The following is a 23,903-nucleotide window of genomic DNA, read 5'->3' as shown; positions in this document are numbered from 1 at the left end:
CGTGCTGCTGCTGGTGGGGACATGGTCTGCCCCTCACTACAGTTTCTTTCAGAGTGTCTGCTGGGGAGGGAAAGCCTTGAGGGCCTGTCAGCCCTAGGGTCTTGTGAGCAGCCTGGAAATGTCCCCTCTTCTGCCCTGAGCAGCCATTAGTACTGCCATGGTCCAGAGGTGACGACAGTGTATTGTAACAGGCTTTCTTTTGGGCCACCAGCCAGCTCCCAAATCATGACATGGAGACTTCTTATTAGTTACGAATGCTCGGCCTTATCTTATGCCTGTCCCACTAGCTCTTAGAACTTGAATTAAGCTGTTTCTCTCCACCTACGTTTTTACCTCAGGGCTTTTTACCTTTCACTCTGTACATAGTACTTTCCCTGCGTGCTCTGTGTCTGTCCCCAGGCTGGCCCTATGCGTCTCCTCATTCTCTCCTCTCTCCTTCCCCAAGCCTAGATTCCTCTTCCTACTTATTCTGTCTGCCAGCCCTGCCTATCTCTCCTCTGCCTAACTATTGGCCGTTAAGCTTTTTATTAAACCAATCACGTGCCTTAGGCAGGCAAGGAGAAACAGCAACACATCTTCACATCATTAAACAAATGCAGCATAAGCAACTGTAACACATCTTTACATCTTAAACAAATGCAGCACAGCAAAAACAATTTTTTTTTACATTGTTAACGTAATATTCTGCAACATAAACAAAGGTAGTGCATCTTTGCCTCCTTAAAGTACTATTCCGCAACAGTGTATACTATGGTTGATACTCAGGAGGGAGACCTCAGATTTCACCTGCATCCCCACCCTGTCAGTCTCTCTCTGATGGAGCTTTGTGGTTCCAGCCCCATGTGTCAGGGCCTGGGACATTAACTCCTGACCTTTTACTCTGAGCATGCTCTGGTGCCTCCTGTGTTTTTGTGAAGACCAGGGGACTGTCACCAGCATAGCCCATTCGCTAAGGTGTTAGGCGATCCCTGCCAGCTGGCAGGTGTTTGTTAAGTGCCTCGTATCTGCCAGGCACGGTCTCGAAGCCAAGCCTGTAACAGTGAGCAAAACTAATAATCTCTGAATCCTGGAGATGTTCTCACAAACAATAGGATTGTCTGGCGACAAGGAAAGGTTGAGGGGACCCGATAGGGACAGAGCCATGTGTCAGTGCTGGGAGGATGGCTGGAGACAGCACCTTCCCAGAGGCCATAATTGTCCCACAATTTACAGAGGAACCGAGTCCGCCAGGGTGGAGCCATCAGTGTGGGGGACCAGCCCCACACTTATTTACCCGGGGATTCTTGAGGAATGAGGGATAAGAGACTTAGTTAGAAGTAAAGGGGAGAGAAACAGAGAAAACACAGGACAGACGCGGGTGAGCCTGGATCCTTACCCACCGGCCCAAAACTTCATTCCAGAGGTCTGTTTATAACAATGTCGAGGGGTGGAGCAATAGACCTCCCCCTTGCTAGTCACAGTCAAGTGTGGACCCTTACAAACACCTGGTACCCAGGCCCGAGGTCCAGTCAACCTCTTATGCAGTCCTGCTGGGCACAGCCACCAGGAAACCTAGCGGGCGCCAACACATCAGGGCTATACAGTTAGTACCCGCAGGATCTGGGGCACCACCCCGGGCTGCTGTCCCCAGAGAGATGCCCTTCCCTGCTCTCCTCACTGCCTCCTCTGGGACTCTGAGTTCTCGGCCTTTTTGTGTCCAATGGACCACTATGGTCTGTTTTCTTGTCCCTCACCGAGAAGCTCTTTCTCTTGGGTCTTATGGCTGAGTCACAGCCAGTCCGACTTTAGTTTACAGAGCCCAGGCCCGGAGGTCCCAAGTCCCCTCTGCTGTGACTTTGTAGACAGTGACAACCGGCTTCTCCCCAGGCCTCCTCTGTATGAGGCCATTCCTTCACCACCTTCCCCGCCCAGGTCCAGGCTGGAAATGTAGCCTCTGAGCTCAGCAGACCCTCCCAGGCTGCAGCAGCCCAGGAGCCGAGGTTGATGCCAAACTGGTACCGAGGAGTCCCACAGCCAGCCTCAGCTGCCAGGTCCCATCCCCCGGGGAGCGTCTAGCCACCACCCCACTCACACTGCACCCGGGACCTGCTGATTCTGAATCAGCCAGGGTGGGAGCCCTGTTCAGTCTGAAGAGGGCCAGTGGCGCTGCAGCATGCTGGGGCTACTGGGAGGATTTCTGGGAGCCGTTCACAACCAGAATCCCAGCCAATGAAATACAGCGGGCCCTTAGACTGTGAGACTTAATTTTTTATTGCATGTATGTATTTATTGGTGGCGGAGGAGGGGGCTGTGCCATGGCTCCCTGTGGAGGTCAGAGGACAACTTTCAGGAGTCAGTTCTTTCCTCCCACGTGTGGAGCCCAGGGATCGAACTCGGGGTGTGGGGCTCGGCCACAGGGTCTATCCACAGAGCTCTCTCCACTCCACACTCAGTTCCTCCTTCTGTGTTCTGTGGAACAAGGGTTACTGTCACCAAGTGTTGGGGACTCTACTAACTACAGGGATTTTTTTATGTGGTTGGTTTTGGGCTCTTTTTGTTTGTTTGTTTGTTTGTTTTAATGGAGTCTCACTGTGTAGCCTTGGCTGGCCCAGAGCTTGCTATGTAGACCAGGCTGGCCTCGAACTCACAGATCTCCACCTGTGTCTACCTCCCGCGTGCTGGGACTAAAGGTGTGCGCCACCACAAGTGGTTTAGCTGCAAGATTTAAGGACAGTCTTCTCATCAACTTTTCAAGAGCAGTTTTGTGGATCCCCAGGACCGTCACCATTACCAGGGACCTGCGATAGCTTCTGGGCGTATGGCTGTCAGTCTCCCAAGCAGCTGGTGGCCAGAGGAGAGGTCTCCCTTGCTAGAGCCTCTGAAGGTCTCTGGGGAAAGCTGGGAGACTAGGAAAAGGGGAGCCTCCCTTCAGCCGCCCAGGCAGGGCAGGGAGGCAGGGACCTGCACAGATGGGTAGATCCGGAGAGTCACAGTGTGCCCTTAGGGCTCTGCTTCATCCTGTGAAAAGGGGGAGTAGAAGCCATCAGCGCAGGGCACCTAGTCACCAGTGTCCCTCCAAAACTTCAAGCTTCAAGAATGGTGGCCTGTGTGGACTCTTGCCAAGTGGTGAGACTTAGATACCACCGAGGTCACTTCTAGCCTTGTTAGTTTGGGAACCAGAAATTGCAAGTTCAGGAGTCCAGGCTCAAATGTTCCCTCCCTCCCTCCCTCCCTCCCTCCCTCCCTCCCTCCTTTCTTTCTTTCTTTCTTTCCCAAGACAGGGTTTCTCTGTATAACCCTGGCTGTCCTGGAACTCGCTCTGTAGACCAGGCTGGCCTTGAACTCAAGAGATCCGCCTGGCTTTGCCTCCCAAGCGCTGGGTGGGATTAAAGGCGTGCACCACCACTGCTTTAAGAAAATTTCATATGAAAAGGCATTCGTGCATGGTTAGATGAAAATGTGGAAATTAAAATGCATTTTCTAGACATCAACACACACGCATGCACGCACACGAGAGAGAGAGAGAGAGAGAGAGAGAGAGAGAGAGAGAGAGAGAGAGAGAGAGAGAGAGAGAGAGCGTTCTTCTGCAAGACCCTTGCTATCTCCATTTTACAGTCAGGGCTTGTGGCTCAGGGAGGTTTAAATGCCATCTCAAGGCCCCACAGCTGAGGTCCATTGTTCAAGCCAAATCCACCAGTGTCATACCTGGCCTTTTCCAACACCTTCAGAACCTTCATACGTTTTGTTTTTATAAAATAAGGATGCAAAGGATGCATCGAAAGCATGCTTCTGTATCTGCTTCATATTGTTTCCTTTACAGAAAGCTAGCCCATGCCTGACCTTCCAGGCATCCCAGGGTTCTGTTCTGGAACTTTCTTCTGCCCCCATTCTGTGAATCTGCACCCTGCCCTCCCACCCCCACACATAGCCTGAAGATTCTCATCTGAAAGGAGACAGCACCCCCTTCTGGGAGCTGCAGAACTCCCAGGCGGGGCCAAGAAGATGGACCACACCAGGGGTGGGATAGACGTTAGTAAAAGAGAAACCAGTTCACACTGTTTTGTGTGTCCCACATGGAGCTCAAGACCAGAAGTCCCTGCTTCCTGGGCCTCTCTCCCCTGTCCCAGACCCCGAAGGTGCTTCCTGGCAGCTTTCCCATGCCTGGGTATCCCAGAGGACAGAGCAGACAGAACAAGGGTTAACCGGCAACCCTCCACCTCCCTCCTCCTGCTTCTGGTCCGCCAGCCTGTTGCTATGGGAACACGGCTAAAAATAAGATGGGCTCTTAAAGCCCAGCCCCATGCTTAGGAGTCAAAACAAACTAATTAAAGCACTTGGGCTAGAATGTGAAGAAAATCACACCCTTTCTCAGGGGCCAGTCTCAGGGATGGAAAGCTCAGGGCCCGGGGATCCTTCCTTGACCTGCAGGACTGGGGTTGACTCTTCACGGCTCACACCCCCACACTCAGGATCCTCCCTGCCAAGCAGTCTCATGACCCTGTCTGACGGAAGCTTTCCTGCTTCATTGTGAGCTCTGCCCCCTCATGGCCCTGCTGCGTGCAGGTAAATGCCCAGTTTGGCATCCTGCCTAGGCTTCTTCTCCGTCTCGGGAAGCCAAGACGGTGGGTGAACAGAGGCCTGAGGCCGCATCAGCCAAATCCTTGAGCTCTCAAGATGGCCTACCATGGCTCTGGGTAGCTTCCAACCCTAAGATCCTTGCCGAAAGGTCTCAAGATGGATGCCTGGTCTCTCTCTGGTTGCTTTCTCTGCACACAGGCTTGGAACACGGAGGGAGTCCATGCATGCATCCCTCCTGGTCCATCTGTCCTCAGGCCCATCCTACCCAGGCTTCTCTGCTGTTTGTTTTCTAGGACCATCAAGGTGGAGGTGTACGACTGGGATCGTGATGGCAGGTAAGGGTAGGGGGTGAGCGGTGTAGAGGGAGATGAGGAGACGTAGGGATCCAGGCCCATCTGGGCACTCTGGGAATGAGGGGCCGGGCTCCATACAGGAGGGTCCGCTGTCACGGTGGCTCAGCTCCATGGAGGTCCTGCAGGACGGGATGCCTGAGATCCATCCTTTCCCCCTCTACATGGCTGCCAGGAGCCAGCCCATGCCCTCGGTCTTGCCCCACCGAATTGGGAATGCTCTGCAGTGCCCGTCCTGTGGGACATTGAGCGTTCATGTACACTTTCTTTCTCTGTGTGGCTCGGCACTGGAGGAAGGCCAGGCTGTAGAGGATGAGTTAGTTGAGTGCCAGAGATGCCCCACAGTCTAGCAGAGGCTCACTGGAAACACAGAGAATAGACTTAGGTCTAATTGAGTAACTGTAGGGACAGCGACAGCAGCGTGTCCTGAGGCTCAGGCAGGACAGGCAGTGCCTGAGGAGGGCTGGGTTTGGCCTGCAGGAGGGTGACTTCTGCTTGGCGACGGAGGGGTGAGTATGGCTGGCAATTCCTAGACAGAACAAGAGCATATCTCTCAAAGCAGGAACCCAGAACTCTCACGGTCTCCCCCTTGTCTGTTGAACCAAATGCGGACATACCATCTGGCTTCTAGCGGCCCCTACTTGCTGGGACGTTACTGAAGGGCGGGCACGGTTGGCATCTCCCAGATCTGATACGGACTAGGGTGTTGTTCATATTATAAAAGGTGCTGTGCCAGTATAGCTGAGTCAGACCCAAGCCATGGAAGAAGATTCTCCAGTGCCCCCACTTGCCCGTGTTAATCCCACCCCCCATCTTCCCTGACCCTTCCAGACGGCAGGGTCAGCTCCACCATGCTTCCTTCCCTCCCAGCAGACTCTCCATATACCTCCTTTACCTGGGAGTTTACTCTTCCCTGGCAGACTGGGGACAGCCACCAGGTGCCACAGGGTCCTACCATCCGGTTCCCATCCCCAGAAGTCCTATAGCTATGAATCTGTTGTCAACACAGTGTGGGGCTTGGGGTGTCACTCAGTGGTAGGGCCATTGCCTAGCATTTGTGAGACCCTGGGTTCCATCCTGTACTAAAATGAATAAATAAGCTCTCGGGGCTGGTGGATGACTCCGCGGGCAGAGGTGCTGGCTGCACCGACTGGGCAGCCTGGGTTCGGTCCCGGCAACCCACATGAAGGCGGACAGAGAGAACCTCCTCCATCAAATTGTCCTCTGAACTCCATACATTTGTGGTTTGAGCACAGACACACACACACACACACACACACACACACACACACGAATGACCAGTAGAATTAAATAAACTCCCCTCCCAACCAACGTGGATATATCTATGAAAGTGTCATAATGAAATCCACTACTTTATATAACTTAAGAAATCAAACACACACTACTGTGGGCTCACAGCAGGGCTGGCCCCAGGGACACCTGGGCACTTGCTCCTGCTGGATGCCCCAGCTCGAGTGCTGAGCACTACATTCTAACAAGGACTCAGGGCTGGCGGGAGTGCTGTTTTGTACAAGTCCTTGATGTGTTTAATATAAATGCACTCTGGAAAAGACCCCTGCCACCTGGCTGGATGCCTCAAATGTTAGTGGGAGGGCCGTGCATGTAGCTCAGAGGCAGAGCTCTGGCCTCATGTGTTCAAGACCCAGGATTCCATTCCAGCGCAGAAGGAAGGTTAGGAAAGACCCCACTGTGGTTTCATGCACCTAAAATCGCCACTACTCAGGAGTCTGAGGTGGGAGGATCAGAGTTTGAGACCAACCTGGGCAATATAATGGGGAGATATCTCAAAATGAATAAATTAATGAGACAAGCATAGAGTGGCCACACCTGTCATCCCAGCACTCTGGAAGTAGAGACCGAGGGACCAGGAGTTCAAGGTCATCCTTGGCTCCACAAGTTCATAACCAAACTGGGATACCCAAGACAATGTCTCCAAAAGCACAAAATAGAAATCAAATAAAAAATAAAAACACTATTTAAGTGTTATTGAGCTGGGCGCAGTGGACACACCTTGAGTCCCAGCACTCAGGAGGTATTGGCAGGTAGAGCTCTGTGAGTTCTAGGCTAGCCTGGCCTACATTAGAACGTTTCAGGCCAGCCAGGACTACATAGTGAGGCCCTGTTATTGGAACGCCTGTCTCAGCAGGGAGGAGTTAATGAATGCCTTTAAGCCCGCCACCTGAATTTGACAGTTACTAAATTTCACTCTATTTGCCTTATCTATATTTTACTAATGTAATTTAAAGGAAATTCCTTCATGGCTTTACCCCTAAATATTTCATTAGACGTGTCTGAAAAATAAGCACATTTCCCCCACGTAACTCTGAATGCCATTATCCCACCTGACATGTTGAGCAGGAATGCTTGACTGCCATCCGACGTTCACTCCGCTGTGACTGTCCCCAAATGCCTTTTCTTGCTAATTCATTTAAGTAAGAATCCAAGCCATCTTGCGTTTCCTCCCTCCAGGACCCTGTCTTCTGCCAAGCGGCTTTCTTGGTCCATAAGTAACAGAGAGCCCCCTGCCCACCTCCCGCCCCATGTTGGGCTCTCTGTGCCTTGGAGTGGAGGCCCTGGCAGAATGGGGGTGGGGGCGGGGGAGGCTGTGGGAGAGGCTCGGATGTGCTAAGGCGTTCATAGCCTGGGTCACCAGCCTCAGCCTCGTCTTCCCTTGCAGCCACGACTTCATTGGAGAGTTCACTACCAGCTACCGGGAGCTGGCCCGGGGCCAGAGTCAGTTCAACATCTACGAGGTGAGGTGCACCGGGTGGAGTCTGTTCCCATAAGGGTGCTGGGTCCTGATGGTAAGGACATGGGAGCTCTGAGAGGGGCTGGGGACTTCCATGTTGTCTCATAAGGGGGGTTTCATGGTCCCACTTCACAGACCTCCCCCCAGACACACACCCATATACCACACACCCATACACCACCCACACCCACACACCTATACACCACATATACCCACACACTACACACCCCTATACACCACACACACCCATATACCACCCACACCCCTATACACCACACATGCCCACACACCCACACACCTATACACCACACACACATACACACACCACACACACTGTCATACACTACATATACCCACATACCACACACCCACACCACAAGAAGAGTCTTCAGAGTCAATCCTGAGCACCAGGAAGAAAGAGAAAGGAGTCTCTGAGCTAAGACCTGAGGTCCTGACTTCAGAGAGGCCCCATGTCTTCAGACAAAGTCTTAACCACTGAGCCATCCCTCCAACCCCCACAGCTGCAGTTTTGGGGAAGGACTCTAGCACCATGCATTGCTCTGGGCTGCCTGAGTCCCCCAGACCCAGGCAAGGCAGATTCTGCCTTTCTCTGGCCTCCTGAGGAGGGCCTTAACAAGTGGATGAAGTGGTTAGCTCTCTTGGAGTTTGCCTTCCAGGGGCTGTGAGATCTTTTTGTTTGTTTGTTTTGGTTTTTCAAGGCAGGGTTTCCCTGTGTAGCCATGGCTGTCCTGGATCTTGTTCTGTAGACCAGGCTGACCTTGAACTCACAGAGATCCGCCTGCCTCTGCCTCCCGAGTGCTGGAATTAAAGGTGTGCGCCACCACCGCCCGGCTGGCTGTGAGATCTTAAGCAAAATGAGAATTGGAAGCGTGGATGGTACAGGCTCCTTTCTAAGGCCAGTCGTTGACGGTTGCCTCTTTGTGATCATACACCACGCTGCCACATGGGTAGCCTCGGTACTGTCCCTGGATGGAGCAGCCAGCCTGAGGACAACAATCAGCTCCCACAGCCTCACAGGCAGCTTTGAACCCCAGGGGTGTTGCTAAGAGGCCAAGTGGGCTCAGGAGGGCCTTGCTAGAGTCAAGACTGTGTGAAAGAAATCTCTCACCAGTCAGCACCCCACCTCCAACCCTGAAGCCACCTTGGCAGGACAATACTTCTAAGCCAGCTGTGTGTGGGCCCCTTCCTGGACCCAGACCCTGCTAAAGCCTGACTCACCTGCCAGGCCTCTTCAAACACTGCCCTCCTCCTGCCGGCCCTGAGAGAGATGTCTCCAGTCTCCAACCCCTCGGGGTCATCACAACACTGCCTCCTGAGCTCGCCAGTCTCAGTCCACCACCACCCTCTCCATGGTGTGGGCTTTCCTAGCCTCTCCCATCCTCCTTGGTGACCAGAGTGCTCTGGGAGTGACCCAGAGGCCTGGCCACAGGCGAGCTGCTCTGAAACCCTGTGCTGCGTTGAAATGAGCCCCAACCCACACCCCCATGCTCTAAAGGGCCCTCTTTAATGTTAAGGCAGATCTCCACCGGAGCTGGCACTGAGAGGTAGCCTGACCCCCTTGCCGCAGCCTCCAGCCTGTCTGAATACTGCGGCCCTCACCACAGCTGAGCCCTGCTGGCCTGTAGAGGGAGAGTGGGTCCCGTCCGTGACTAGAGACACACTACCTGCCTGTCCGGGCCGTGCGCTGCCCTGCTTCCCGCTCTCAGTCTCTTCTGCCTGCTGAGGTTGCTGTCCTTACAGCCTCATTTCCGTAGCTGCCTCCCCAAGGTCCTCCTCTGCCACTTCTAGTCAGTATCTGTGGTCCCTGCAGACCTCTCAAATGCCCCCTCCAGGAAGCTTTCTCCACCTCTGTAAGTCTGTGCTCATACACCACCCCTCCCCAGGGTGTGCCCGGAGCCCTTCCAAGACCATGAGGTCCTCAGAGGTGGGGGGCATTTGGTTCTGCATCCCCAGTAGCCTGGGGCACAGGAAAGCGGATTTCAGAACCGGAAAGGTAGCCTATTGGAGCGGGCCAGTTCCTTATAGTGTCCCTAGGGGGTGCCGTGGCCCTGTGTGGAACCTGGCAGCCACTTGTGGCTAGAGAGGAGGTTCTGGGGATTCCCAGGAGACCTCAGAATATACAAGGTGCTCGCTCACTGTCCATTCCGATCTGACGCTTTCATGTAAGGAGCGGGAATGGGACTACAGGTTAATTTAAAGATAATGGAGAAGACTTCAAGGAAATGTGTCAGACATGGTGGTGTGTGTCCGCTGTAGTCCCGCCGCTCAGGAAGCTGAGGCAGGAGAAATGTGAGTTCAAGGCCAGCCGGGGCTACATGGTGAGACCCTGTCTCAAAAAACAAAAAGCAAAATACAGTGAAACACAGATGATATCAAGAAACCCACACCCACAGCCCCGTTACGTGCTCACGCCCCTCTGCTAAAGGGAGACTGTGGAGCACGTTTGGTTCCCGTTGTTCAAACACTGCAGCGTGGAGACTGCAGCTCTGCCTGGCCGTCTAGGCAGCCAGGAGCCGATGGTGGGGCAGGAGAGGACAGCTCCGTGACCAGAGAGGCCCTTCAGGTGGTTCAGCTTCTCAGCCTCGCCCTCAGTCCCACCTGCGCCTTATGCTAGCCCTCCCAGGTGAACCTGCCACTCATTCGTCAAGATGACAGCCCTCTTGTTACGCCCCGCTGGCCTGGAGACAGGCTTCTAATCCCGTGTCTACCCAGATGGCTGTGTGACCGTAAGCAAATCACCCGGCATCTCTGTGCTCTGATTTCCTCTGTCTCCCGAAGTGGGTGTCAATTCTTGTTAGACCAGACACGCTGCAGTTACAGACTTATCCAAGGCCCCCCCAAGGGAGGCTTGAGCCATGCAGGGGAGGAGAACTGAGTTCAAGAGAGGCCAGTTGGTGACGCTGTGCGTGGGGACTGCCTTGCCCTGCTGATGGGACACCAGAGAAAGCCCAGATTCCCCATGCTGCGCTCAGTGTCACTCACCAGGACAAGGTGGCCCTCCTCCCGGCCCCGGGGGTTCTCCAGCATTGGTGACCTCTGCAGCTGGGTCACAGCTGAGGGGCAGCAGCATCCTGACCTCCCACTCTCTCCCCACGTGCTGACAACCATCTGCAGACTTTACCAAATGTCAAGGGTGAAGGCTGTCACTAGTAGAGAGCAGAGACATCCCAAGTCACTACTGAGTCTACTGTGGAGGGCCCTGCCACTGGAGGAGCAGATCTGGTTTGGAAGCTCCCTACTGTGGGTCGGGGTGGCAGCCCAGAGCCAGGCTCAGAGGCTCAGGGCAACCCCCGAGTGGAATCCCGAAGGGGTCTGGCGAAGGCAGAGCTGAGGCAAGAAAGGTGTGTGAGGTGAAAGCATGGCCCAGCCAGCGCAGGCAGGCGAGGGCAGAGCTGTCTTGCAACACGCGGCCGCTTTGGGCGGGCTTGAGGGAATTGGCAGACAAAGCTAAAATCAACTGTCCCACTGTGCCGAAGCCTGGGACACAGGGCTAGCGACGACTCCCAGCTTCCAGCCTCCCACAAGGCCTGGCACAGGCCTTCCCCACCTGCAGTCACACCCCATACCCTGCTAGGCCGGTGCCCAAGCCACACCCAGGGCTGGTGGGAGCCCCGAACCTGCCCCGAACGCTTTCAAACAGTAGCTGCTTTTCTCTATAGGTGATAAACCCCAAAAAGAAAATGAAGAAAAAGAAATACGTCAATTCTGGCACAGTGAGTAACCCCGCCCGCCCACCCATCCCAGTGTGTGTGTGTGGGGGGCGGGGGAGCGGACATTGCCCTGAGCTGGGCTGCAGTGCAGGGGTCCGACCCAGGTGAGTGGGTGCCATCCGCCTGGGGGATCTCTGCAGGAAGGAAAAGGAACAACAGCCGGCATGCTTGTGGGGAATCCCCAGGCAGTGGGCGCCGTGAAAGGCCGCTACGGGCGTCTGTCGTGGAGAGGAACTGAGGCTGGGAAGTGACTCCGTCAAGGTCACACAGTCAGGAGTCAGGCGGGAGTGAGCCCCGCCGTTCATCTGCGTGGGCAGCAGCCGCTGACTCCGCGTAACTGTTACACCAGGGCCAGCGCTGGTCCTTGGCTTGTGGAGGCGGCTCAGCCGGACGTTCCCACGCTTATTCAGCAAACACGTACTGGGCACTCAGCCGTGTTATGTGGGCAAATGACGCAGCCAGGAAATGGCAGACCCAGGTCCCCGGTGCTTGTAATAGGGGTGACAGAAGGCTAATTAGTGTGTGTGTGTGTGTGTGTGTGTGTGTGTACGCATCCGTGAAGTGATTGCAGTAGATATGGGGGAAGTGATACCAAATGGAGTAGCTAGTAAGACGATGGAGGAAAGCAACTCAGGCCTCAAGAATATCGCACATGCAAAGGTCCTGAGGCAGAGCCCCAGCCCTGTCCTAGAGCAAGTGGGTGCGTTTGCTGTGCAAATATACTCCAGCGTCTTTGGTCCGGGCTCCGCCTTGACTGCAGATTCTAATGGTGGCTGTGAAGGATGGAGTACGTTGTAGGCTGTTTCCAGTTGACTGAAAGCCACATGGGAGGCGGTTCAGTGGCTTCTCAGGTGCTTCACACACTGTTCCCCCGGGCAGGGCTCTCTGGGGTGGGGCTTCACACGCTGTTCCCCTGGGTGGGGCTCTCCGGGGCCATGGCACACAGACCTTCTGTCCCCTTCTTCAGGTTGAGGGACATCAGTTTGGTCACAGATGAGGGGCTGGAAAAATAGTCAGTTCCACACCAGTAGGGACTCCTTGACCTCAGGGAGCCCTCCTTTCAGAGACCTCTCTCTCGCTCCTCTCCATGACCCCAAATTCTTTGTGACAGGCTGCCTAGATGAACAAAGAAAGCCATTGCCAAAGTCTCTGAGGGCCAGAAGGCCGGAGGCTTCAACCAGGAGAGGGATCCTGGGTGTCAGGCCCCTGCAGGGAAAAGGCTGCTCAGAGGGTCTTGGGGCTGAAAGGGTGGAGGCTGAATTACACCCCAGAAAGAGAACAGAGACAGGTATGGGAATGGAGAGGTGCCGAGAAGCATGGCGTCCACACCAGCCAGGGACACAGGCACAGCTGGCCGGCCTACGTCAGGAAGACTCCCCAGCCCTCCACACGGCAGGCCGGGGCTCTGGGGTTTCCCAGGGCCCCCCTTGGAGGATGGCTGGGCACTTAGCCCGGGCCCGGTGCTTCAGCGGTGGGGTTGGTATCACGGTTAAGTGAGATTCTACTAAAGCCCACCACACACCAACACTCAGAAGGTGGAGGCAACAGGATCAGAAGTTCAAGGTCAGCCTGGGCTAGGTAGCCAGTTTGAGGGCAGCCTGGCCTACGTGAGACCGTGTGTCCGTGTGGAAGTCACAGAGGTTCTGGATCCAGAGCGTAGGTACATGACCTCACTGTGCCTCCTGGCGGCGTCCTCGGAACCTGTTCCCTTGGCTGGAGAATGTGGATAAGGGTCCTTGGTGGGGTTGCCACAGGCGCAGCATGAAGTAACATGGGTAAAGCCGGCCCCGATTGACGATGGCCGCTCTCACAAGACAGTGTGGAGTCACTGCCGGGCTCTCCGCTAACCACACCCCCTTTCGTTCCCAGGTCACCCTGCTTTCCTTTGCAGTGGAGTCTGAGAGCACTTTCCTGGACTACATCAAAGGAGGGTGAGAGAAATGCCCCCCCCCACCTCCCCAGCCCCGGGGCACAGGAGAGGGCTCCATACTGCACAACCAGAGCACATCCTGTGAGGCCCCAGCCGGGCCTGACACTGGGCTCTAAGCAGACTCTGCCCACGCTGAGGACCCCATTCTGAGCCCAGGGGTCCTGCCTGGGTCACGTCAGATCTCTGGGCAGAGGTGAGCCCCGATGGTGGTGGGGACTCCAGGACCAAGAGAGCCAAGGTGTGGGAGGTAGAAAGTGCTCTGGGCAGGGCATCAGGAGATGCAGGTTCTGGGTCCCTGTTTGCCTTGGATTTTCTGAGTTACTATGGTGAGTCATGTTCTCTCTGTGGGTAGCAGGGCCATCCTCAGCACAAGGGTTGTAGTAAGAGGTGAAAAGTTGAGGTGCCTTCCAGCACTGAGCTCCTGATGGGTGTGGGACAGGGACCTGTAAGGAGAGTGAAATCAGGGGACAGTCCCAGGGCCAGCAGGTGCCCAACCCGAAGCTGAAAGAGCAGAAGGAACTCTAGGGGTGACCTGCAGGCCAGCACAGCCAGGCGGCCTCTGCTGTGGCCTGATTCCAAGGAGGGGCCTCCCTGGCACACTCCCTGCAGGCAGCTGCCAGGTCAGGGTGTGGGCAGCCGAGAGCCCACAGGTGCAGGCGAGGGATGACTGCACCTGCCTGAGAGACAGGCAGGGCAGCCACCCTACCCGGGGCGTATCCCAGCCTGGCAGGCACCCACCCGGCTGCCCTGTCTCCAGGGCACAGCGAGACAGCTGTCCTGGGACATTCCTCACTTTCCCATGACACTGCTCCTTCATCTCTTGAACTTGCAGCCCCAAGGTTACAAGCCCTCCTTCTGCCTGCAGAGCACAAACACCCCCCTCCCTCTGAGCACCCAGAGGCCTCCTCCTCTAGCCCTTCTCCGCACAGATCCACTCCCTGTCTTCCCCACCACGACTCCCTTTGCAGAGTTAGGGGTGCAGCTCAGAGGTACAGCACTTTCCTGGCATGCAAAATAAATAAATAAATAAACAAGAAAAAAAAATCCCCAAACCGAAAATTCCATTAAGCAGCCAGCCCTCGTATTCCACTGCACCTGGCAATTTTCAGACAAGCTTCATTTTGTTCACCCTCTCATTTGCATAGCGCTCCTCATTTACATAGAGGGCGGGGTGAAGGCCTTATCTCCATTCTGCACACCCACCTGCGAGGTGGCCTGGCTCCTCTTGTTCCTGGCTAATTAGTAATCCTCCTGTTAGTGCCCCATGGGGCTAAATCCAGATGGAAGCTGAGGAGGCAGGGGGCTGCGGAAGCAGGTCATCAGACCCCTGAAAGAACTCTCTGGAGGGTCTGAGCTAGCCCGTTGACCCCAGGCTATGGGAGCACAGCGAGCGTGTCCAGGTGGGGGGCTGACCGAGGTGTCCGTCTGGGGCACAGCCCAGAAGGAATAAGAGTGAGGGTGTCTCTGCCTGTGTCACATGAGACCGAGGGGCAGGCGCAGCTTGACTGCAGGGAGTTGCCCCCAATGCTTGCTTGCTTTTCTTTCCCTTTTTTTCTTCCCTCATTTTGTTTTTCGAGGCCGGGTTTCTCTATGTAGCCCTGGCTGCCCTGGAACTCGCTCTGTAGACCAGGCTGGCCTCGAACTCAACAGAGGTCCGCCTGCCTCTGCCTCCCGAGTGCTGGGGTTAAAGGCGTGCGCCACCATTGCTTTCTGATCTCTTCCTTCCCCCGCGTTTTCAGGACTTTGAGTGGAAGAATAGTTAAGGAACAGAGCCAGCCTTTCCCCTCATCCTGTTTTTGGAAGACAACCCAGAAGTGTCCCTTGGCTGTAGTCCAGCAAGGCAGAGCCATCCTCTCAAGGACGGCCCCTGAATCAGGGCTTTTGCTCTCCAGGTGTCTCCCTTCCCCTAAAAAAGATGCTGTTATTCCACATGGAGAGATGCCATCCAACAGTCTACTGCTATAGTAAGGAATCCCCGGCCACAGGCTTCACAGTATCCAGCAGTGCTGAGTGCAGCAGTGATGCACACAGCCCTCCAGGGGGCCCAGGCTCTTGCTCTCTTGTGGCTCTTCTCTTAGAGACTGCAGTCTAGGAGATGCTCTGCCCCCAAATCCTGGCTTGTCTCCTGCTGGCCAACTACTTGTCCTTTTCCAGGGGACAAAGATCTCGAGTGCAGCAGCTTGGCTGTGATCAGGTGGCAAGAGAACTGGAATTTCTAATAGGGACCTTCTCCTAAGTGCAGTTGAAATGGGGCCTGGCTCCTGTTACATCCTCCACAGCCCCATATGCAAGGCACCTTCCAACAGTGTGACCCCAGGATTTTTGTTAAGCAGATTCTGAGGGTCCCACCTCAAACCAACTGAATTGCCACAGGGAGAGGGCCCTGGAATCCTCTCCCTCTGGTTCCTGGCCATATGGGAATCACAAGGTGAGACTACACCCAGACACACATCTTCATCAGTTTTACTCTGTCCACATCTGGCCCGGGTCCCACAGCAGCTGGCTGTGAAACCTCCAAGCTGACTTCACTATGAACAATTTCAACACATGCTGTAGCATTGAGAAGGGAACCTCAGGTGCCTCCCCAGACTCTCACTGACCTGCCCAGACAGCCGGAGTCTATTCTCCCCCTCATCCACTGTGATGAAGTGTATCTCAGCCCTCCTCCATCTCCAGGTCCTATAGAAAGTAGCTCTAGAACACAAAGCTTTCCCTTCCCAATACAACACAGGGGTTAAAGAGATGGCTCAGTGATTAAGAGTACTTCCTGCCCTTGCAGAAGACGACACCCACATCAGGAGGCTCACAACAGCTCTTAACTCCAGCTCCAGGGGATCCGACACCCTCTTCTGGCCTCTTCCAGCACCTGCACTCAGGTGCACATTCACACAGACACATAGTAAAAAAAATGTTTAAACACATAGCCATACTATGTGATCACAAAATAACCCACAGTCCATAATAATGCTGTAAGCACTGAAAAATACAGTTCCTTAATACCGGGATGTAGGCAGTTTTTTAATGTCCCTGGATGTCTTAAAACTTTTTTAAATTGGTTGGTTCTGAAGTCCAGTCAAAATCCAAATACCAATTGGTATATTTCTCTCTTAATTCTGTTTTCATCTTGCGGGATCTAGAGGGGGTCCAGAGATTCCCAAGTTTGCAGCTCTGATTCCTGTAGCAATCCTATAGTTTTTCAAAGACTCTTGATGTAACCCCTATGATGTCATTTAATACTCCCTCCCACCCCCAGAATTTTCTGTAAGAACTTAGAGACTGGCTGTGGTGGCCCACGCCTTTAATCCAAGCACTTGGAAGGCAAAGACAGGAGGATTTCTGTGAGTTCAAGACCAGCCTGGTCACATAGCAAGTTCTAAGCTATTCAGGGCTACCTAGTAAAACCGCATCTCAGAAATTAAGAAGAAAAAAACCTAGTAGAAAGTGGTGGAAGCTGAGCCAGGTTCAGGGTTGGGTTTTTGGCCAGGCAGTATGATGGGTGGTGTCGAGTTCTTCCTCCTAGAGATACTTAGTATAGTTTTGGCTCCTTGTCTGCCATGTTTTCACCAGCAATGTGACTCTGAATTTGAACCAGAAACCCAGGGAGCCCTGACCTCACCTACTCACTCACTTGGGCACGGGTTCAGAGGGGAAGGAACAGCGACCCACAGAACCATGCATGCCCGCAGGATGTAGTCAGTCCCCGTGGGTTCTGGAATGCTCACCTCCAATGCTCCCAGTGGCCTGGCTCCCCGAGGGCACGGCTGTTGCAGCCGCTCCAGCTTCCCAGAGCTTGCACACAAGCGGCTTCCCTGCAGCCACATACTTGACAAACATGGATGCCCAGCGGTTTTTCCCTGCCTTGCCCAGCGCTGCCCACCACCCATCCTCTCCAGGTGACTCCAGGTCTTCTCTTCTTTAGGACGCAGATCAATTTCACTGTGGCCATTGACTTCACTGCCTCCAATGGTAAGTGGGGCAGGAGTGGGGTGTGTGTGTCTCTGGGCTGTGGTGGACAACTCGGCTGTGAGCCAGGTCCCGCATACTTCCTCCTGTTCCTGGTGGGTGACACTGTTTCTAGTGAGATGTAAACAAACATGTTCTCCCCAGATAGGGAACCAACAACACCAGAGTCCAAAGGGAGCTTGCTGGGCTCGCTTGCAGGAGTGTGAGTGAGGGGTCACTACAGGAACAGGGGCGAATGAAAGCCACCGCACTGGGGGGTGACAATTCGGAGGAAACTGCCCACCAGAGAAGGGTGCTATGTTCTCACATCCAAAGTGAGAACAAAGAGGGCTGGGCACACCCTTGATCCCAGCACTCGGGAGGCAGAGGCAGGCATATCTCTATATGAGTTCCAGGCCAGCCTGGTCTACAGAGCGAGATCCAGGACAGCCAGAATGACACAGTGAGACCCTGCCCCCCAAAATTGGTTAATTAAACAGCCAAGAAGGCTGAGCCCCCCCCCCCGATCAGATGACACTAAACCAGTGCAGCTGTGCTGGCCGGGGGAACACACCCCCAGCTGTTTCCCTGATCAGGAGCACCCCAGTCTACTGGGGACCAGGAGAATGCAGTATTCTAGATCTGGCTGTGGCTGGATGGCCAGGAGCCATCACAGTGCCTAGGTGCCCCCTGAAAAAGAGCACAGAGCTTCTTGTGGGGTCACGACCCCCACCAAGGAAGCTCTGAGCTCATTTCTGTGTCAGAAGACACCTAGGTCTCGCCCTCCCTGGTGAGTTCTGTGGCTATAGGGCATGCGTACTGGGCTGTTAGAGCCGGGGGCAGGGAGTCGTAGTGCTGATGCCCCCTAAAAAAAAAAAAAAAAAAAAAAAAAAAAAAAAGACAGTGCAGGAGATGGCCTCAGCTGTGCAAGGACTGGAGGCCTGGTCCCCAGGACTGACATACGTGGCCCCTGTATGTGGTGGCCGTCTATAATCAGCCTAGTGACAGTAGCCATGTTGGCCAGCTCTGGGTTTGACTGGAAGATTTCAGTGAATTAAGTGGAAGAGCAAGGGAGGAGGATTCTCAGATCAGCCTCGGGCTCTCCGTATGCAAGAGCCCACACACGCATGCACACCCACATACAGACAGACAAGTGTGCACACAGACGTGAAAATGGAGGGGAGACAGTTCTACCTAAACCACCCATTTGGTCCTAACCGTGACCCTAGGGTGGGGCAGGGGTATCTGCAGTGCGAGACTAAGGCTGCAGGAGGTATAGACAATGGCAGTGCCTTGGTCAGTAATAAGTGGATCCGTGACACCAATGCTTGAGGTGGCGGGCGGGCGATGGGGCATCACGGCAGGGACGGGGGGGGGGTCGGGGCTAGGGGGGCACTGCTGGAAGAAGACTCCACGGGGCCGGTGGCTGCGGACGAGAGAGACAAGGAGGCAAGCCTTGTGGACGCCGAGGAGAGAAACACACTGCCAGGGCCGTGCAGGGAAGTGTGGAAAGGCTGGGGCTGGGAGGGGGCAGACAGGAGGCCAGACCCAAGGGGATCCTGGGGCGTGGTGGGCTCTGGGGCGACCTGGGTGAGATGAGGACTCAGAGTGCTTTGAGCAGATCTGGCCTTGGAGGGGGGGTTGGGCAGGCCAGTGTGTAGTGTGGACCACAGGTTAGGGCAGGGCGGGGGCAGTGGGGGCCACGAGGAGGAGGCGGCGGCTGCTGTCCTGTACACCGGATGGTGGCGGCCTTCTGGATCTGTTCCAAGGGTTCTTTGCTGACTGCTGGGCGGGGATGGGATGGAGGGGACGATAGACCAAGGGCTCCAGGGTAAACAGCGGGTCTCGTGGACACACCCTGTCCAGTTGGGCAGATGTCCCCACGTCTTGTGTTGCAGGGAACCCCTCACAGTCCACGTCCCTGCACTACATGAGTCCCTACCAACTGAACGCCTACGCCCTGGCGCTGACCGCTGTCGGAGAGATCATCCAGCATTACGACAGTGACAAGATGTTCCCCGCCCTGGGCTTCGGGGCCAAGCTGCCCCCCGACGGCAGGGTGTCACATGAGTTCCCACTGGTAGGAGGTGCCAGGCTGGGAACAAGCAGTGGGGGACGGGGTGGGGGGGAGTTTCTAATCCTGGGCCTGGATACTTGTAATCCCCATAGGCATGGCCACCTACTTGGGTTGGGGGTCTGAGCTAAAGGCAACTCTGCCCTGCCTCTGCCTCTCGACTGCCTCCCTCTGCCTCCCTGGGTCCAACCCTGCCTCTGCCTCCCCCTGCCTCCCAGGGCCTCAGCCCTGCCTCTGCCACCTTCCCGCTTTCTTGACGCTCAGCTGCCTTCTCCTTGTCCCAGAACGGCAACCAGGAGAACCCCTCGTGCTGCGGCATCGACGGCATCCTGGAGGCCTACCACAGCAGCCTGCGCACCGTGCAGCTCTACGGCCCCACTAACTTCGCCCCCGTGGTCACCCACGTAGCCAGGTGAGCCCGGGGCGGCTGGCCCCCAGGAAGCCTTACAGGAGGGGAACAGAGGGCCTCCTGCCACCCGCTCACCTTTCAGCAAGGGGCCCAGAGGAGTCCCTTCCACCCCTTACCACAGTGTTTGGGAGCCTTGTTCAGGGGGCCTGGGCCAGGGGCTCTGGGACACACCGCTTTGTGTGCCCACCCTCACCCTACCCCACCCCACCCCCACAGGAATGCCGCAACTGTGCAGGATGGCTCCCAGTATTCTGTTCTGCTCATCATCACCGATGGCGTCATCTCCGACATGGCGCAGACCAAGGAGGCCATCGTCAATGTGAGTGGAAGATGGGCTGGCGCTCTCTCTCTCTCTCTCTCTCTCTCTCTCTCTCTCTCTCTCTCTCTCTCCCTCCCCTCTCTCCTCTCCTCTCCCTCTCTCTTTCCCTCTCTCCCTCCTCTCTCTCTTTCTCTCGTGCTCTCTCTCTCTCCCCCTCTCCCCCTCTCCCCCTCGCTCTCGCTCGCTCTCCCCCCCCCTCCTCTCTCGCTCTCTCTCTCATGCGCATACATGCATAGTTTGGGGGGACTGAATCATCTTGTCCCACCCCTGGGAGAACCTGGTGGGGTGCCTCCTTTAAAGAAACACTAGGGGGGTTCTCTTCCTGCCCCCACAATGTTTCCCTAAAGGGGGCCCCTGCTCCCTTTTGAATCCCTCATCTAGCTGCTGGCTGGAGTCTGGCAGGATGTGGAGAGAGTGCTAGACAGAGCTTTGGGAGATAAAAGAGGCCCTGGGTCTATGAGAGGTCAGACCTCTGAACCACACAGATGGCCCTGTTCTTGGGGGGGGGGGGCATGGCTCCCTCAGCCTCCCACTCGAGGCCTCAGCTTGCCTGTCATGTAGAGGAGGTAGGGGGGGTCCCAGAATGAGGAAAGCTTCCCCCACCAACCCTGATCCATGGTTTCCCTATAGAAGGGACCCCAGCCACAGCTGCCCAGGTCCCTCATGGTGGAGCCCCAGTTCCAGAGAGGAGGCGGCTCACAGAGGCAGGCAGACCCAGCTCCCCCAAAACGCCTCTTCTCTTGATCTCCATGTTCTCTCCCTATCCTGTCCTTTTCCTGAGGGTTCCTTGGGGTCCCCTGCCCTTCACTACTCATCCCTTCCCGCCCTTCATTTGTCTCGCCTTCCTGTCCCTTCCTGTCCCTCACTAGGGCTCTCTCCCCTCCCCTGTCTTCTCCCAGGCTGCCAAACTCCCCATGTCCATCATCATTGTTGGCGTGGGCCAGGCCGAGTTCGATGGTGAGTCCAGTGTCCCCTTCCCAGCTCTCTCTTCCCACAGAATTCCGTGGCATCCTGTCCCCACCAGCGAGAGCTTGGGTCTGGGTGGGCTTGTGTGCCCCGAGAGGGTGTGTCAGTACCCACGCATGCCTCAGCCTCATCCCGGGGCTGTGCCGCTCCCCCGGGCAAGGAGCCTGGACAAGGGGAGCAGGGCCCTAGCTGCATGTTGGTCTCGGTCTCTAGTGTCAGCGCGAGAGCCCCGGACTGGCCTGGGATTGGAGGTCAAGTCCTGTGGACTCTGTCACATATGCACACCCCTTGTCCCCACAGCCATGGTGGAGCTGGACGGTGATGACGTGCGGATCTCCTCCCGGGGGAAGCTGGCTGAACGGGACATTGTGCAGGTGAAAACAGGCCCGGCTCTGCACAGTGCATCCACCCGAAGGCCCGCTAGTCAGACCGGCCTCAGAGCTCCTGTGCCGAGACTCCCCAAGGATCCCCCCTCAGACAGTGTCCTCATGAGGCCGCACCCCGCCCTGCCCTGCATGAAGCTCCCTTCTAACCTGAATGAGGACCCCACAGAATCCAAAGTCCTGCAAAAGGGCTCCATGCTCCTGGACTGTCTGTAGTCCATGCTACACGACCTTCCAGCAGCATGGAGGCCCCATGAAGATGGAGGCAACATCTTTAGTGTTTAGGAGGAGGAGGGCAGGAAGGAGCCGGAGGGAGAGAACACTGAGAGGAAGGTGGGCTAGGTGTGGGTTTAGAGAAGGGGTCCTGAGAGACAGAGAGGGTCCCTCTGGAAAGGGGTGAGAAGAGGTGAAAAGGAAGCTAGGAGGTGGGATTCAATCCAGCTTTCCCAGCATCCTTTGAGCCTCTCTGCTCGTTGCTAGTCTCAGGTGAAGGGATAGCGGTGACCCGGCATAGAGTCTTCGGTGAAATTCCCGAAGGGGGGGTTGGGTGCGGTAGGTCCTCCGGGAGGGGACCCAGCTGCCCCATCCTGACCCCACTTTCCTGCCTCTCCCAGTTTGTGCCCTTCCGGGACTACGTGGATCGCACCGGCAACCACGTGTTGAGCATGGCCCGCCTGGCCCGGGATGTGCTGGCCGAGATCCCCGACCAGCTGGTGTCCTACATGAAGGCGCAGGGCATCCGCCCACGCCCGCCACCCGCCGCCCCTGCTCAGTCGCCCCCACAGTCCCCAGCCCACTCACCTCCTGGGTCCCCTCTGCACACGAATATCTGAAAGCTTGCGGGACCAGGGGCCTGGAGGGCTGAGGCCCCTCTCTCCTTGCGGCCGCCTTCCCAGACTCTTCTTGGAGGGCTGGCAGGAGATGGGGTGTCCATGGCCTCACCTCACCTCCTGGCCTCAACTCCCCCCCCCCGCCCAAATCCAGGGAGCTGGGGGTGGTGTAGAAGACAAGGGGTACACAAGATTCTGGGGTTGAGTAGATTCCCCTAGCCTAGGTTGGATAACCCCAAGACTCCCCTATTCTTGCAGTCCCGCTGGCCTCTTCCAGCTCCTCTCCCCTCCTGCCCTAGTGGCTAGTGTTCCAGTCCCATGAGACCCCCTGTCCTGTTTCCAGGGAACCCCAGGCTGGTGGGCTTACCAAGGATGGGTGTGACCGACCCTCTTAGGGACACCCTATATAAACAGAGCCTGTGGACTATCGCAGACTGTGATGGGGGCCCTGTGAGCATAGAGTCCCCTCACAATCTTCAAAGGCTCGGTGGTATGCTAGAATGTTCTAGATGCAGAGTCGCAGCCTCCTTAGCGCTGTCACAGGTAGCTTGTGGCATCAAGATGTCTCTTGCTCGCCTCGGAGGCTACTCACCTGCCGGGCACAGGGCCAGCCCCTGCACTTCCACTTGCCTCCTCTGCCCTTCAGTGGCTCTAGGACCAGAGACAGGAGCCCTGGGCACCAGCCTGTCCCGACCCACATCCAGCAGGAACCCACCCAGCACAGCCTCTGCTCTCTGGGCCTCAGTGCCCACACCTCTGTGACGACAGGATTGGTCAGGTGGTCCAGCGTTTCCTGAGCCATCCTGAGGGTCCAATTCCATGCCACACCCAGCCTCCCCATCCCCTCCTCATGACCGCCGTCCACACCCAGGCCGTCTCGACTCTGGGGTTACCCCATTGCATCCCGTCACCCCCCCCCACTCCACCCCCAGCCCTTCAGTCGTCAAGAGCCCCTGCCCCTGCCATGGGAGGGTGGCAAGGAGCTTTCCACCTGAAGTCACCCCACTGGCCGACATCTTTTGTCCACTGGGGCAGGTCTTGCATGTGTCCCTTATACCGCATGGGGTCCCCGCCTGCCATCTTCCATCCCATCCGCCTCTGTCATGCATGGTGATGGTGGTGTTTCTGTCTGGTCCTGTGCCTGTCTGAGACCGTCTCTGTGGAACTTGCCTTAAACGGAAGTAAACCGGTTCTTTTAGTAGACCCCCGTCCCTTCTCCTTCGGAAACTGCTCCGCCGCTTGCCCAGCATCTCCCTGCTGCCTTGGTTCTTTGGTTCAGCCATGCCTCTGTCAGACTCTGTGAGAGGCATGGGGGGGTGTGGCAGGGGATGAAGCCTGCCCCCCCCCCCAAACATCACGGAAGACAGGAAAGACAGCAAGCGAGCGTGCAGACGCTCGGGTCTGTAGCCCGGCTTCAGACCATGGGAAGAGTCAGGAGCCATGGGAGAGAACGAGAGAATGGACACCGTGGCGAGGTGTTTTAGATGAGACAGAGCCCCGGGAAATGAATCGGGGAGCCGTGCTGACGCCTGGGTGAAGAGGGCTCTGGTGGTGGGGTAAGGGCAGAGTCCCTGAGGTAGGAACCTGGTGTGTTTGAAGAGGGACCAGGAGGCTGCTGTGGCTGCTGTGATGGAGCTGACCT

General features: G+C 56.0%; 1 protein-coding gene across 2 annotated transcripts in view; it reads left to right on the top strand.

Moving 5' to 3' along the window:
- Positions 1-23,464, top strand: part of LOC114706144 (copine-5) — a 31,330-nt gene extending 7,866 nt beyond the window's left edge. Inside the window, exons 1-12 of one of the 2 annotated variants that reach the window (XM_028888407.2) lie at positions 4,319-4,542; positions 4,851-4,892; positions 7,606-7,681; positions 11,358-11,411; positions 13,278-13,339; positions 17,258-17,304; positions 19,179-19,360; positions 19,639-19,766; positions 19,980-20,082; positions 20,982-21,039; positions 21,349-21,422; positions 22,046-23,464. In XM_028888407.2, the coding sequence (XP_028744240.2) occupies positions 11,379-11,411; positions 13,278-13,339; positions 17,258-17,304; positions 19,179-19,360; positions 19,639-19,766; positions 19,980-20,082; positions 20,982-21,039; positions 21,349-21,422; positions 22,046-22,264 (906 nt within the window). In that variant the 5' untranslated portion in view covers positions 4,319-4,542; positions 4,851-4,892; positions 7,606-7,681; positions 11,358-11,378 and the 3' untranslated portion in view covers positions 22,265-23,464. Of the gene's footprint in view, positions 1-4,318; positions 4,543-4,850; positions 4,893-7,605; positions 7,682-11,357; positions 11,412-13,277; positions 13,340-17,257; positions 17,305-19,178; positions 19,361-19,638; positions 19,767-19,979; positions 20,083-20,981; positions 21,040-21,348; positions 21,423-22,045 lie in introns of those variants that run through there. The other variant, XM_037199590.1, reaches the window with a different exon arrangement.
- Positions 23,465-23,903: the final 439 nt, after the last annotated feature.

The sequence above is a fragment of the Peromyscus leucopus genome, chromosome 16_21, assembly GCF_004664715.2.
Source record: "Peromyscus leucopus breed LL Stock chromosome 16_21, UCI_PerLeu_2.1, whole genome shotgun sequence".
Taxonomy (NCBI): Eukaryota; Metazoa; Chordata; class Mammalia; order Rodentia; family Cricetidae; genus Peromyscus; species Peromyscus leucopus.
This window is presented reverse-complemented; position numbering and strand designations above follow the sequence as displayed.